Genomic DNA, 15126 nt, shown 5'->3' with positions numbered 1-15126 from the left:
TGGACCCTCTCCAGGTTATCCGCAGCCCTCTTGAAAGGCAGTGCCCAGTATTGCACGCAGTACTCCAACTGCAGTCTAACCAGCACCCGATAGAGGGGAAGTATCACCTCCTTGGCCCTATTCGTCATGCATCTGCTGATGCACGATAAAGTGCCATTGGCTTTTCTGATGGCTTCGTCACACTGCCGATTCATGTTCATCTTGGAGTCCACTAGGACTCCAAGATCCCTTTCCGCTTCTGTGCCACCCAGCAGGTCATTCCCTAGGCTGTAGGTGTGCTGGACATTTTTCCTCCCTAGGTGCAGCACTTTGCATTTCTCCTTGTTGAATTGCATTCTGTTGTTTTCTGCCCATTTGTCCAACCTGTCCAGGTCTGCTTGCAGCTGTTCCCTGCCCTCCGGCGTGTCCATTTCTCCCCATAGCTTTGTGTCATCTGCAAACTTGGACAGAGTACACTTCACTCCCTCGTCCAAGTCGCTGATGAAGACATTGAAGAGTACCGGTCCAAGGACCGAGCCCTGTTTTTTTCCCCGGGCAGAAGCTTGAGCAGCAGGAGCTGTTATTACCACATTTCCTTGCTTAAAATATGCATCCTGATTTTTTTAGAAAGAAAAGGTGCATTGTATGCAAGAAAATATGGTAACAGAAAAACAAAAGGATAACTGAACAAAAAAACCCATATTTGGACACCAGTTACAGAATCCAAGAATAAGTTTTTCATTTCCTTCTTGCTTGTAGGAGGAGCACATCAGTCAGTGTGGGTGAAATCTGGGTCTTACCGAATTCAATTGGTGTTCTGACACTGAATTCAATAAAGTCAGGATTTCATCTCACGTGCACGTGGGTGGGCAGAGAAAAAATGAGCAGCTGAAGCAGAGAAAGTATAAATCGGACTGCCATCTTCATGTTGGAGATAAGGTTAGTTCTGAGTCCATGGCACTGTCAATTAGTCTCACCTGCTTGGCTGTTTTGGGAAGCAGCCGATATGCACAGATAAATAGCCTAAGTAGGTCATTTGTTGAACTTCGGATGACCTTCCTACTTGGGAGCATGCTTAGTTAAGCTCAGAAGATGCTGGGAGAGAGTGCCTAGTACACAAAACTGTGTCGTGTGCACAACCCAGTGGAGCTATGTGCACTTTTAGTATATAAAGCCAGGTGTGTGCGTCTGCTGGTCTGGCTCGGCCCATGTCGGTCTGCGTACTGAGAGGGTCCTGTGAGCAAGAGAGAGACTGTCATTGTCTGAGTCTGTTGATTTGGTGTGTGTGAGAAAGTGATAGAAATGTGCTGAATGAACGAAGTGGAAGTGGTTTGGTGGAGTATTGGTGCGTTGGGTGGGTGACCGTTGTGTGGTGTTGTGCCTTGGGCTATGCCGCGACTGTGGATGTCCAACGAACTGAGGACACCATTGGCAGTGAGGCCGCCATAGAGCTGGCCGTCATCCCCACCAGCTCCTACTCCTGAGATTCCACCTGTCCTCAACGCTGCTGGTCTCCTGGTTGTGATCTCCCAATGAGAGTGGTTAGGGTTGGCTCCCTGGATTTTCTCCCTGGATGCTCAAAGAGCTTAAGTAGCAGCCCTCTGCCCTCCAGTGTAAGTATCACCAGCTCTTGCTCTCCCCTTCATTCCCTTCTCCTCCCTTCCCTATAGCAGAACGTAAGAAGCCATCAGATAATCACCCTTGGTGTTATCTACACTCACTGTGACCCTGAGCAGCAGAAATCCAGTATTTAATAAAGTTTTCCCCTCATATAATAAAGTTCATCCCCATACCTGAGTCAATATTGCCTCCAAGGTTATAGTGTTTTATTGTGCCCCTATAAAAATTGAATTGCAAGATAGGTATTAGATTAGTTAGGTATAGATTTTAGGAGTTATAGGAATAGTTTTATTGGGTGTGTACTTGGTTTCTAGTCAGTGCTGTTATTTGATGTATCTGTTGTCCAAGTTATTTATATTTACCTGTTATTAATAAACTGATTAATTTATTTCAATTACACATCAGTGTGTGAGTTTCCTTATTTAGTCATAGTACAAGCGGATGCCGGATTGATAGGGTGGTGATAGATATGCGTAGTCAATATGTTAACCAGTGCAGGGCCAAAGATCACCCCACTTGGAACCAGACTACTGGGTCAGCCATTAATTGGGGAGTGCTAATTAGGTCCAGGTCCAACATTCATATTACTGGCTTGTCAACCTGTGTTGTCACATTAGCCCTCTCAACAGTTCCATGCAGATGAATAATATGAGGAATATGGCTGAGTGTTGTTGGATTTGAGGGCTTTATAAGGTGGGGGGAAAAAACAATGCGTTTCCCTTAACAACCTTGGTCTATTTATTGCACATGCCAAGATGGGGCTCTGAACTGAACTGAAGCCTGTAATGTAAAATGCCTAATTATCATGTAAATCAGGGCAAGAGATTTTGAAAAGAAATCAATTTTAAAACATTAGGAAAAACCTCAATATTTTGCAAAATAATCTTAAACTGTTGGCACAGTATTCCTGAAATTTAAATTATTAATAAAATACCAAAAACAATGCTCATGGGTCTACCTTAAACCAAAAAGGCTACAGCTGGCATTGTGTGCCTAACCTTCACCTTTGTGGCTTAGTATTTTTTTAGTTTCTAGAACTGCTGGTTGGTCATTGAAATTCTTCAGGAAAGGGACTTTGTCTTGAATAGAGAAGCAGATCAAAATCTGAAATCCTCCCTATATATTTATATCTTAGCCAGTCAATGTGTATCAACTTTGCTTGACACTACAACCCTGTTATTAGTTGGGTCCTGGTAGGTTGAAGGTAGACGGCCAGTTGTGATCTCCAAACAGAGAAAAGGCCTGGGACCTCTGGGAAACTGTTTCCAACAATATGGAACCCAGCTGCAACAAAAGTTTCCTTCTGCAGCAGTTTTCAGGGAACAATGTTGCTAGTGGGTACTTCCCACAACAGGGACAATACGCCACTTTTCTAGCTACTGACAGGATCAGATTTAGTACTATCCTACTTGGAATAACATTAATTTTTATTCAGCTATCAAGTCCAGAGGGGAGAATACCATGGCATAGAGTTACCATCTTGTACTCAGACATAGTCTCATGACTGTAAAGACCTAACCTGTGGAGTAGGAGCAGATGGGTTTCCAAGAATAGAGGGGGGACTGTTCCCCTCTTCCATGCTCATCAAAACTATGTTTTCACTGTTTCGATGAGGAGATCCACCATCTCCAACATAAAGGTATGCTGGCGATAAAAGGGAGACACCATTGCCATCTCTGAAAAAGCCAATCATGCATAAACCTCAAGGTGGACAATATAGTGGCCTTCAATGGACACACCACTACATTCGTCCCCAACACTTCTCAAACGGAGCAACACTATGAGTACTTTTTAGAGGAATGCAGAATGGAAGAATATATTACTAGGACAATAAATAGGAATAGTTGATCTTTACATAAACCACCCTCTGTACAAATCAAAAGAAGAATTAAGTGTGTGTATGGGGGTGTTGTTTAGTTTTAATATTGGCTCTTTTCTTATATCTGTCAGAACCAAGTAGTTGTATGCCTATGGCACAGTGGAACATTCCTTTGGTTTGATCCTTAGTGGAATCTCCTGCCATAGTGGAAGATCCCGCTGTCAATCATTCTGCTGTCAATCATTCTAAATGTTATGGCGCAGTGGAAAATTCCGCTATGTCAGAACCCAGTAACTATATGCCACAGTAATGGAAAGTTACAGCTTAGAAAAAGTTCCCACCAACTTTATGCAAACACGCACACCACCATTGGCCAGTTCCAAATTATTCATATTTGGTGACTAGCAATTGGCTTGTTAGTCATATAAAAATTAGAGCAGTTTCCACCCACATTAGAGAACTCAGAGAACTCAGAGAACTTGGAGAACTCCGCACATTTCTCGGAGTTTGGAGAACTCCGCATACACCTTGGAGTTGGAGAACTCAGTGCTTTTCTCAGAGTGAACCTGGCAGACTGATCACCCACCAGCGACTCCCCGTCACATGACCCTCCTGACGTACCCCGACCCCAGTACCACAGTAAGCCGATTACGGGAACTTCGTCCCAGTTCTCTCGCGTGTTTAAGAGAGTCTTTGTAACTCATTTGCAACTGCAACTAAGTCTGTCAACTCTGCCTGCGCCCATACATCAATGGCGTAAGTAAACAATCTATTTGTTACCAATACGCATCCGTGCCTAATTCCACTCCATCGGTCAAAAGTACCCGCCTGCCGTTTCGGGGCTACTGGCCACAGCCCGGCCTACCACTCGACCGCCACAATATCTTTGTGCTTTCTAGTTGGACTCAAAATGCTTACAGCTTTATTGACTTTATTGAAACAAGGAAATGTTGAAAATATTGTCATAAAGACTACATTTGCAATATCCTCACCCTCTCTGTGTGTAAGTGATCAGACTAATGAAACAGAATTCTGCAAACATGAATTCAGCATAACTCCCAATGAAGTTATAGCAGTCTTTTCAGTTAAGGAGCTGGGCTTGTTAGCAGCAGGGCTCCCTAGGCTACTTTAAAAGCATTCATGCATTAAAATAAAAATAGAAGAGAATATAAAAGCACGGAAGAAAAAATAGGGTTTTATGCCAAACAAATCAGGATAATTCTCTATATATGTCATACTTTGCCTTTCAACAAGTTTTAAAACTGAAGTTCCAGATCACTCCTACAGCTCCAATGGCCCTATTTTCAAAAGTAAATATGTTAAACCTGGCTTTATTGATAAATTAAAAAGCTGAACTACTTATATTCTGCCTATTTGAAATCTCCCATTCTAGTGGGAACCAAACCACTAAGAGAAACCACGCTTATAACATTTTCTAGACTTGACTGAAATAGGGAAATGTTTAAGGCTGACAAGTTATTCTTCATTTCAGAAATGTAGCTTTTTGGAACTCAGCAGTTATTCTGAGAAGCCACACAACTGATGAGGCCAGACCCTGATGGCACAACAGAGTCTTCAAGAGGCCACTCTCCAGTCAAGTATGCACTATGCCCTTACTTATAGTGTATCCCAGTGATTCTTAACTGGGATTTCACAAAATCGTTTTAAGGGTGTGCAAGGTGGGAGGAAGCAAGTACATGCTCAGCCCTGCCCAGCCACTGTATGAGGAGGTAAGTGCTCACCCTTCCCCACTCCCCAACTACCTGGCTCCTGTGCAAGAAGATAAGCACTGTAATAAGCAAACTAGTTTTTGAGAAGGGGTTCTGCTCAATTCACAGAATTATGGAGCCTAAAAGGACTAAAGACCACTGCCACATCCACAAACACAGCCAAAGATCTAAAAGGTCTTGCACTTTGAAATGCATATTTTCTTTGAGAAGGATACAGGCTAAACAGGAAATCTGCACTGCGTTTCAAAGTCTCATGCCCAAACAGTTTAAAAAAGGTATTTAAAAGAGAAGGAATCCCGCACCCTATCCAGGTAAACATACTTCTGATTAGGAAGCAACAGTAGCTGAATAGCTTCTGGGAGAACACAGCTCTTCATTCTGCTTCATTAAATTTAAAACTCCTTATAATTGAGATCCATATACTGATTGATTTGGTAGCAAACAGTGTAAACGGATAGGAATATAAGAAAGTAAGTGGAAGATAGCTAAGTACAGCCGCAGCGAACTATAGAATAAAAATCTGAAAAAGTTATTACTCAGAGTAATTCATACAATAATTGCTCACACTAAAAAATAGATGTATAGCTAGGGTGAATATACATCCCAGTTTGGCCGGGATAGTCCTGGATTTTATAGGTCATGGTGGTGTCCCAATCAATTGGTAAGAATTGAATCGGAAGTCCTGGAATCACAGGGGTGCAGTCTGGCAGAGAGGTGAAGGAGTATGGGGCACCAGGCAGGCAAGCACCACTGCTGCTGCACATGAGAGGCAGAAGGACTGGAGCAATGCCTAGCCCAGCCTGCCTCCTACCTCCACCCGCTACTGAAGAGGAACCGGGCTGGGCACGTGCAGGCAGGGTAGCACCTGTTCGTCCATCCATCTGGCACACCACGACACTCTGCCTCCCCGCCCGACTGCACCCTGACTGCTGCCTGGCTGCCTCTGCCACCAACAGCACCGCTGATTTGAGTGGGGGCATCCCAGATTTCCTTAAACATAATATAGCCACCCTATGTATAGCTCAACTTCACTATAACAAATGCCCACAGAACTAAAAGAAGAGAGGTATTTGCTACAAAAAGCATTAGTCAATGATAGGATGGACATATGTCCTGGTTTGATTGGGATACTCCTAGATTTCATAGGCTGTCCCAGCCAGTTGGTGAGCTTTTAAGTAAAAGTTCCACCTTGGGGCCACCCTGCCCACACACGCCTGGCCTGGCTCCTCCTGAGCAGCCTGGAGGCAGGGGGCAGGCTGGGCTAAGCACTCCTCCTCCTACCTGGTGTGGTAGGAGCCAGGGTGGGGAAGGGGAGGGAGCCAGGACCACAGCCTGGGTACCTGCACAGGGTGAACCAGGATGGCAGAATGGGATGGGCAGGACAACATGGAGACTCACAGCCAGACTTCATTCCCCATATTCAGAGGCTGGACCCAGCTGGAAGTGACCCCTGTGTGGTGCACCCCAGGCTCTGCCAGCCCATGCTGCATGGCCACATGGCACCTACCCCCCACTACCAGCAGCCTTATGCCCTGCCACTGCAGCCACTGCTGAGACTCAGGCAGCTGCCAGCAGCAGGGAAGAGGTGCTATGTGGCTGCACAGTGTGGGCTGGTAGGTGCCACACAGAGGCTGCTCCTAGTGCAGTCCAGCCTCTGTGCACAGGGAATAGATCCTCTGTGCACAGGGAATAGATCCTAGCTACAGGTCTCTGCACTGTCCCCACTGCCCCACTCCACCAGCAAGGCTCCTAGGAGCCAAGGGGGTCAGGGCTGTGTGTGTGCACATCTGTGCGGGAAGAGGGTACAGAAGCACAAGGTGCACATGTGTGTGTATGCACATCCAGAGGGTGGTAGTGGATGGGTCCTTCTCAGCCTGGCAGGACGTGGGCAGTGGGGTCCCGCAGGGCTCGGTCCTCAGGCCCGCCCTGTTCAACATCTTCATCAGTGATTTGGATGAGGGGGTGCAAAGCACCCTGTTCAAATTTGCTGATGATACCAAGATGTGGGGGGATGTGGGCACAATAGAAGGGAGCAACAAGCTACAGTCGGACCTTGACAGGTTACAAGGATGGGCGGAGGAGAACAGGATGGGGTTCAACACAGACAAGTGCAAGGTGATGCACCTGGGGAGGAACAACCGGCACCATACCTACAGGCTGGGGAACTCCCCTCTTGTCAGCATGGAGGTGGAAAAGGATCTTGGAGTCATTATTGATTCCAAGATGAACATGGCTCGGCAGTGTGGGGAGGCGGCTAGGAAGGCCAACTGTACCTTGTCGTGCATCCACAGATGCATTTCAAGCAGGACCAAGGAGGTGATCCTCCCCCTCTATGCGGCACTGGTCAGGCCGCAGCTGGAGTACTGCGTCCAGTTCTGGGAGCCGCGCTTTAAGAGGGATGTGGACAGCATCGAGAGGGTCCAGAGGAGGGCCACTCGCATGATCAAGGGACAGCAGGGCAGGTCCTATGAGGAAAGGTTACGGGACCTGAACCTGTTCAGCCTCCAGAAGAGAAGGCTGAGGGGGGGATCTTGTGGCCTGCTATAAACTAGTCTGGGGGGATCAACAGGCACTGGGGGAGTCCCTGTTCCCCCGAGCGCCGCCAGGAGTGACCAGGAATAACAGTCACAAGCTGGCGGAGGGAAGGTTTAAGTTGGACATCAGGAGGCGCTACTTCATGGTCAGGGCAGCTAGGGTCTGGAACCAGCTTCCAAGTGAGGTGGTGCAGGCTCCCACCCTGGGGGGTTTTAAGAGGAGGTTAGATGACCATCTTGCTAGGGTTGTTTGACCCCCAGTACTCTTTCCTGCCATGGTAGGGGGTCGGACTAGATGATCTGCCCAGGTCCCTTCCGACCCTAGAAACTATGAAACTATGAAGCAGTGAACGCTGATAAATCTGGCACCTGGAATGGCTTGAGGGACTGGGAGTGATGGGGGGACTGGCTGGTCTACGGCGGGGATGGCAAGAGGCCAGGGGGGCTAAAAATTGCCCAGTGCTATGGGGGCAGATACAAAAAGTGCAGCCCCAGGGCCAGAGCCAGCAGCTGGGTTTTCCCAGCCCCGGGGCTGTGGAGGTAACTGTACAGAAGTTACATGCACCAGTCTAATCTAGATCGATTAAGTCTGAGTGTACATCAATCCAGGTCTATCTAAGACTGGGTTCTGCCATTTTTAGACTGGTCTGTATGCGTGGAACTTCTGTACTGTTATGCGTTTAGATTGATTTCCGATCACTGAGACCAGGTCTAAGTGTAAGGTCCATACCTTGGCAAACAAAGTAGATCGGGTGGCCATTTTTAACCTGATCTAACCCCCCAGCCCTCCCAAATGTTTGCATTTAGCCTCTATGCAAGAACTGATCAGAGCATGTATTAACAGTAAGCTTTAAAAAAAAAAATCAATAACTTCTGGAAAATGTCAGAAGTACTCATGAAAGGTAGACAAGAATAATTACAAGTAATGAGATTTGGAGCCTAGACTGAGAAAGATTAAACATAAACATGCTTAGGAGTCAACTTGACTCCTTACAGCAACCTGAAGTTACTGAGTGTGCGGGCCGGGAGCGACCCGGGCCCTTTTCTGTGCTGCACGCGGGCTGTGGCCAGCAGCCCGGGCACGCTGGATCGGAGAGGGAGGGCGACGAGCTGGAATTAGGCACAGACGCTTAACGGTAGATTTAAAGATTGTTTACTTACACCAGAGATGGTAGTGGTGTAGGCTGGAACGCTTTCTTGAGTGGCGGTTACAGACACAGACAACACGGACGGTCGCGTGGAGTTTGCTAGGCTCCACGGAACAGAGCTCCGGATGCTGTGGGTGAGCGCGCCACCAAAATCGGACTCGTAGATACGTCTTATAAATTCTTTCCGCTCGAAGATGGGAAGAGGTGGGCGATGGATCAGGTCGCCAAGCTCCTCTGAATCTCACACAGGGTCTCTATTACCCTGCCGTGTATCCAGAGTCCCCACGAGATGGATGTGGAGTCCTCTTCAGCTTGGGCAGAAACTGCTCAAGCCTCTTATACGGCTAACAGGCCAATCGCTAGCCGCCACGTGGGAATAATTTAGAACTAGCCAATAGCGGGGAACGAATTTGCATACGGGTGGCGGGAACTCTTTTGCACCGTGCATTTCTCTTGCAACTTGAGCAATGCACCCTGCAAAAGAAGCTGCAAAGAGGCGGGAAACTCGTCCCTGCACCAGGGTTCTCCTCTGCAATAGGAAACTCTCCCTTGCAATGAAGTTGTAACCTGGCGGGGATAATTCTGGTGCCGAAGCACACACAAAATCATGCCTTTGGGTCATGACACTGAGGTCCCTACCAATATAGCCCTTCAAAACCTTCATTAGCCCATCCTTATTGCCATTTAATCTAATCTTTTTTATCCCCTTCATTTTCAGTCTGCTTTTCCATTACCCACACAAGTCCACATGACCCTCTGATTCTCCTCCTTTCTTTAACAATCTCATGAACCCCATCCTGTTATACTGCACATTCAGTTGCTTCCACATGGACTCTAATCTTTAATTTTTTGTTCCCCCATGTACTCAGGAACAGCGAGGTCTGATAGAACAGGAACATCAAAGGACTAGAAAGGCAGAACTGCAGGAGAATCCATATAAGCTGGCATTTAGCCAGAGGTCTAAAGAGTTGACAGTCAGCCAACAATAGATAGGCAATCAAAAAAGCTGGTAATAGTTATGTTCCACAAGATATCAAACATACAGCCCACAGGGCTCCTTCAGGGGCTGGAAATTAATGGGTGGGGGCCCACTACCAAATTTTGGACTATGGGAACTCATTTAAGTGATGGCACAGTGAACAATGATTGCATTAACTCCTATGGCTCCCTGAGCTTGACAAGTTATCGCTGCTGCTGCTAAGCCCACTAACAGAGTCCAAATTTGGCCCACAAAGAGACCCGTGGTCCAAATCAGGCTTGTCCAACTTATGGCTCGCAGGCCACCATGCCGTTTTCTGAGGCCCAAGGTGCTGCGATGGGAAACAAAAGTAAACACTGTTTACTTTCATTCCCACCACTTGTCCCTCCCCCAGTCCCACAGCAGCTTCCTAATGGCTGGGGAAGGGACAAAGTTCCCACATGCACCGCGTCAGCTTCACATTGCTGATGCGGTGCGGCTCCTCCCCTCCCCCCTCATTTCACAGTGTCGCTCCCTAGCCCCGCCCTCCCTTCCTCATTTGCATGCTGGCCCCGCCCTGAGCCGGTCCCTGCCAGCTGCACAGGCTGGAGCAGGTTGTGGTGCAGTGGGCAGGTGGGCGCAGATGCCAGTTCGGAGGGATGCTGCAGCCGACCCCGCAGGAGATGCTGCTGCTGTGGCTGTCAGGGTGGGAAGCTGGCACCGCTCCCACCTCCCCGCATCCCCCCACACCCGTGGACATTGCGCTGAGGGTGGTGAGTCGCAGGCCCCAGGGAGGGAGGGAGCCCTGCTGCTCAGGCTCGGGCTGCCCCAGGGGAGAGGGAGCAGGGGGGTGTCCCTGCACGTCCCACACCCCCCTGTAGGGTCCCCACTTGTCCTCCTGGCTGCTGAGCCCAGGCACGCAGGTGTGGGAGCATCCTCGAGGCCGCCCAGGTGGCAGGGAGGACATGGTGGGGTCAGGCGGCACCCTTTGACCCCTGTGCGCCATGGCCAGACTGGACAGGCTGCGTGAGCGCCCGCTCCTGCCGGCCCACTGGGTGATAAAAAGTTCATGATCCGGCCCCACATTCAAAAAGGTTGCACACCCCTAGTCCAGATTCAGCCCAGGGAGCCGAACTGCTTGAGATCCCTGCACTACGATAAAGATGTTTTAATGTGAGAGGAGACACTTAGGACCTCAAGAAATGGTATAAATTCAAAGGCTACTGAGCCACACTACAAAATTCAAGGCCAAATACCAACTGCCCCATCAGAACTAAATAAAACCTCCATCTGTACTGCAGCCCTCCCACAATAAGAGTCTCACTCTCGTGCAATTAACACTTCACCCACCCCATTTAACCCCCTTATGCCAGCGTTTTAGTGGCAAGGGAGAACAACAGACACACAATAACTTTTATTTTTATCTTTGTGAAAGAACAGCTCAGATGCTAAAGCAGTGCAGTCTCAACCTTTTTAGAGTCAAGGCACTCCCCAGAAAATGCTAGCTCTTAATTTCCACTTGTATTTTGACTGCAGAAAAAATACTAGAGCCATTCTTCTGTTGCAAAGAATGCAACAAGACCTCAGCAGGTCAGGATGTTTGTGGCACTGTGGATTCCTACTTGAAATCTATGGGCTTATTTTGTGAACGATGTGTAGGTGTTTGCACACCTAATTGTGCTGTTTTTGCATGGCACCTCATCACCCTTAAAACACTTATGGAACATTAGTTGAGAATCACAGTGCTAGAGTTAAAGATGTCATATAAGAATGCAGCAATAAGCGGGAAAATTGAAGAGGGTATGGTAAATGCAGTAAATACAACAGCTGCTATTAGAACCCTTAAAAATGAGGGGTGCTAGCAGCTCCAAAACTGGCAAGTTCCTTTAATGTTCAGGGCAACACCAGCCTGAAACTGTCAGAAGTTTAAAAATGAAATTGCTACTCAGTATCAGGACTGCAAATTCTACAGCACAGACAGCAGCTCAGCTGGATTATTCTTAATGAGTATTAATTACATTAACTTTGGGTAACTGCATAGCCTTGTTTCAGTCACAAGTCTATGCAATTAAATTGAACATACTGTAATCAAGATATAGCAATCACTAAAGAGAAACCTAATGCAAAACACAAATCATGAGAGAGAATGAGGCAGAAAGTTTTCTTACCCACACTTATTCTTATCTATCTGCAATATAGCTTGTGTCAATTATGAGACAGACTCTAATTGTTAGGGTAGAAGTTGGCAAAATGCTGGTAGGCAACACCTCAGTAGGAAATAGTGAAGAGACCCATCGCTACTTGAGGACAGACACTGAGGAGAGTTAAAACTGCCGAACCACTTTAAAGAGCAGGTTGGCAATCTATGGTCCAGGGGCCAAATGAGGCTCATGAAGAGGTCTGATCCAGCCCATGAAGGTCTGATCCACCACAGGGGAATTAGAGGCACAGACCTGTGCCATACCACCCATTCTTTCTACACTAATTCCCTCCACCATGGAGCTTGCTACTCTGCCATGTCTGATCTTCCCTTGCTGCAAACAGGTCAGGATAATCTGCAGCAGGAGTGACAGCAGATGGCAAATCACAAAGTCTGGCACATGCCAGCCAAGATTGCTAACCCCTGCTTTAAAGGCCCATATCTGCCATATTTGTTTTTATGCCACACATGCCCTTCCTCCAAAAATTAGCCTTCCAAAACTGGAGTGCATGTCTTAAACTGGGAAGTTGATTTTTCTTTCCAGAACAGAAACACAGAGACATTGTAAAATGGGTCCTATTTCTATTCCTTCTCTCCCTCCCAGGAACCACAGAGGGAGAAGCAGCAGCCACAGTTTTAACTTTTTCACAGCTGAACTGAAGCAGAGTCTAATCTTCAGCTCACTCACCCCTCCCTTTCCTGCACAGGCAAAAGCAGCCAGTTCAACTGTGAAAGGGTTAAAACTGTAGCTTTTGCCATAGCAAGAAAGGGATGTAAGGAGAGCTGAATATTAGGCTCTGTCTGTGCTCTGGCAGCTGTAACTGTGGAAAAATAGGTTTTTCTTCATTCTGCCTTTCCCCAAACAAGATGCATATCACATTTGAGGTGGGTGATATGCAAGAAAAATACAGTATTTGGGCTCTGTTGAGATCATAATAGGTGTTTACACCACCATTCATCCTCAAAATATCATCTCAGCACTTTCCAACACATTAGTAGGGTGATGCCTTTTGAAGTTTCGCTCCCCATTTTTGCTTGGGGATGTCACAACCCAGTGATTTTGGTGCCTCGGCACTATGGAATTTCCTGGCCACATGAGAGCTCCTTTGCACGGCAGAGTGTTCTGCAGCAATTGAGAGCCCGCGTGCAGGAGAGAGTTCCCGCCAATTTACAGTTTCCTTTGCAGGATGCATTTCTTCTTTGCAGCACAGAAATGCACGGTGCAAAGAGTTCCCGCTATTCGGATGTAAATTTGTGCCCCGCTATTGGCCAGTGCTAAATTATTCACACATGGCGGCTAGTAATTGGCTCGCTGGCCGTTTAAAATTCCGCGCGACTTCCGCCCAAGTCGAAGAGCTTTGAGCACGCTGTGGAGTGCCTCTGAAGTTATCTGACTTGCGGCTGCCGATCGATAGACTGATCACCTATCGATCATTCTTCCCGTCACCGAGCGCAACCCCGACGTACCCCTTTCCCCGCCGGCTTGGAATTGCGGACGGATTAACTGGCTTGGGCCCCGCCAGCTGGAGCAACTTGTGTGGTTGTTCCGACGACCGGACCACCTGTGTCGTGATTGTAAGTGGCATGAGTAAAGTTTTTTACAACCAGTAAGTTGTGTCTGCCTCTCCATTCACCAGCCTGCCCTGACGTACGAGCGTAACTTGAGTCGGCCCTGGCCGTCCGAGACAGGGGATAGATTTCTCCCATTCTTGTCATGCTCCCGCTACCATTATGAGTACATTACTTACCCTAGTAATTATTGTGAGAAAACAAGGAGAAAGAAAATAATCTTATGCAAGCAAGGGAACTTACAGTACACACAACTTACCATATTCCTTGCCTCCCCCTGCTCCCACAACTACAGAGCCAACCCTATCATAATTTACTGGGTGCACAAATAGACCCTTAAATTACCCCTATACTCACTGACTGCTCATCCTTGGGAAACCACTAGCTTCTAAACATAGGAATATGTCATAGACTGTTCCAGAAGAGTAGGTTAACTAGGGCTGTAATCCTCCAGCACTGACTTTGGCAGGAGGTAGAAAAATAACAGCCACCACCACCGTACCACTCATGGAGCCAGCCACCAGTGCCCCCAGGCATCCATGCAGGATAAAACGACCAACTAACCACAAAAGGCACATTTATGGTGGATCATCTTTGTGGCTAGTCCCTAAAGTGCCATAAATGGCACGTATCAGGGACGAAGCATAGAGGGTGCATGTGAGTGCATGTGCACCCCCTGAGCATGGCGGTGCACCCCCTGCAAAAAGGCAGTCACTGCTCACCACCCCACCAGCAGCGTCTGCGGGTGGTCAGCAATCCCCGCTGGCTGCCACCGACACAGCTGGCAGTGTCTGAGGGAGCTTCCTGCTCACTGCCGCCATGCTCCCATCGCTGCTGCCAGCACAGCCATGCCCCCCCAGCTGCCGGGGGCATGCACCGTTCATGGCACATATGCCAGGCGCACCCCTCCCCACCAGAAAGACCTAAGGCTGGCGGAATGAAAGGACCAACCAGCCCCAAACAGTGCTACATTTATGGCAGACCAGCTTTCTGGCTGGTGTCAAAGCGCCATACATGGCATCTGTGCCAGGCCCCCTTACCTGGGCAGCAGGAGGGTGGCGTTGCTGTACCGCGTGCAGCCTGAGCACAGGCTCAGCGCCCCCTTGCGCTCCATCAGGTCCATCCCGCTCCCTGTCGCAGCACCCACCCTCCAGTGGGAGCTCTCGATGTAACCCTGCGCCTGGCTTCCCCCCACCAGAGAAAACAAATAGTCCCTCAAACTGGCTGCACCGAGAGTCCCTTGACGTCAGAGGATTCTCCCCCGCAGGCGGCGCTGCTGTATCTCCCAGGCAACGGGAGACGCTGAACTAACAATAGGAAACGCTCCGCGCTTGGCGCCGGAACTACTTCCCCGCGAGCCTCTTCACACGGGGCCGCAGAGGACAGTCCACCCACACCCGGGAACGGACTACATTTCCCGGCGTGCACCGCAACGGCCGGGTTCTCGTAGCTAGGCAATAGGGATCACAATAGGCGGAAGCGGTTCTTCCCTAGGCGCCCCGCTGCCTCCTGGGGGCCGGCGTTGGAATCTCCGCTCCGTCACGTGGTAGCGGCGCGCGGGTGGCCGCG

At 48.5% G+C, this 15126-nt stretch overlaps 1 protein-coding gene across 1 annotated transcript in view; it reads right to left on the bottom strand.

The window, feature by feature from the left end:
- CUNH9orf135 (chromosome unknown C9orf135 homolog) overlaps positions 1 to 14909 on the bottom strand; it is a 40543-nt gene extending 25634 nt beyond the window's left edge. Inside the window, exon 1 of the mRNA XM_014519462.2 lies at positions 14598 to 14909. Coding sequence (XP_014374948.1) covers positions 14598 to 14680 — 83 coding nt within the window. The 5' untranslated portion in view covers positions 14681 to 14909. The remainder of the gene's footprint in view (positions 1 to 14597) is intronic.
- Between the last annotated feature and the right edge of the window lie 217 nt (positions 14910 to 15126).

Source organism: Alligator sinensis, unplaced genomic scaffold (assembly GCF_000455745.1).
Source record: "Alligator sinensis unplaced genomic scaffold, ASM45574v1 scaffold308_1, whole genome shotgun sequence".
NCBI lineage: Eukaryota > Metazoa > Chordata > Crocodylia > Alligatoridae > Alligator > Alligator sinensis.
The sequence above is the reverse complement of the archived record's forward strand: the minus strand, read 5'-3'. Positions and strand labels throughout refer to the sequence as shown.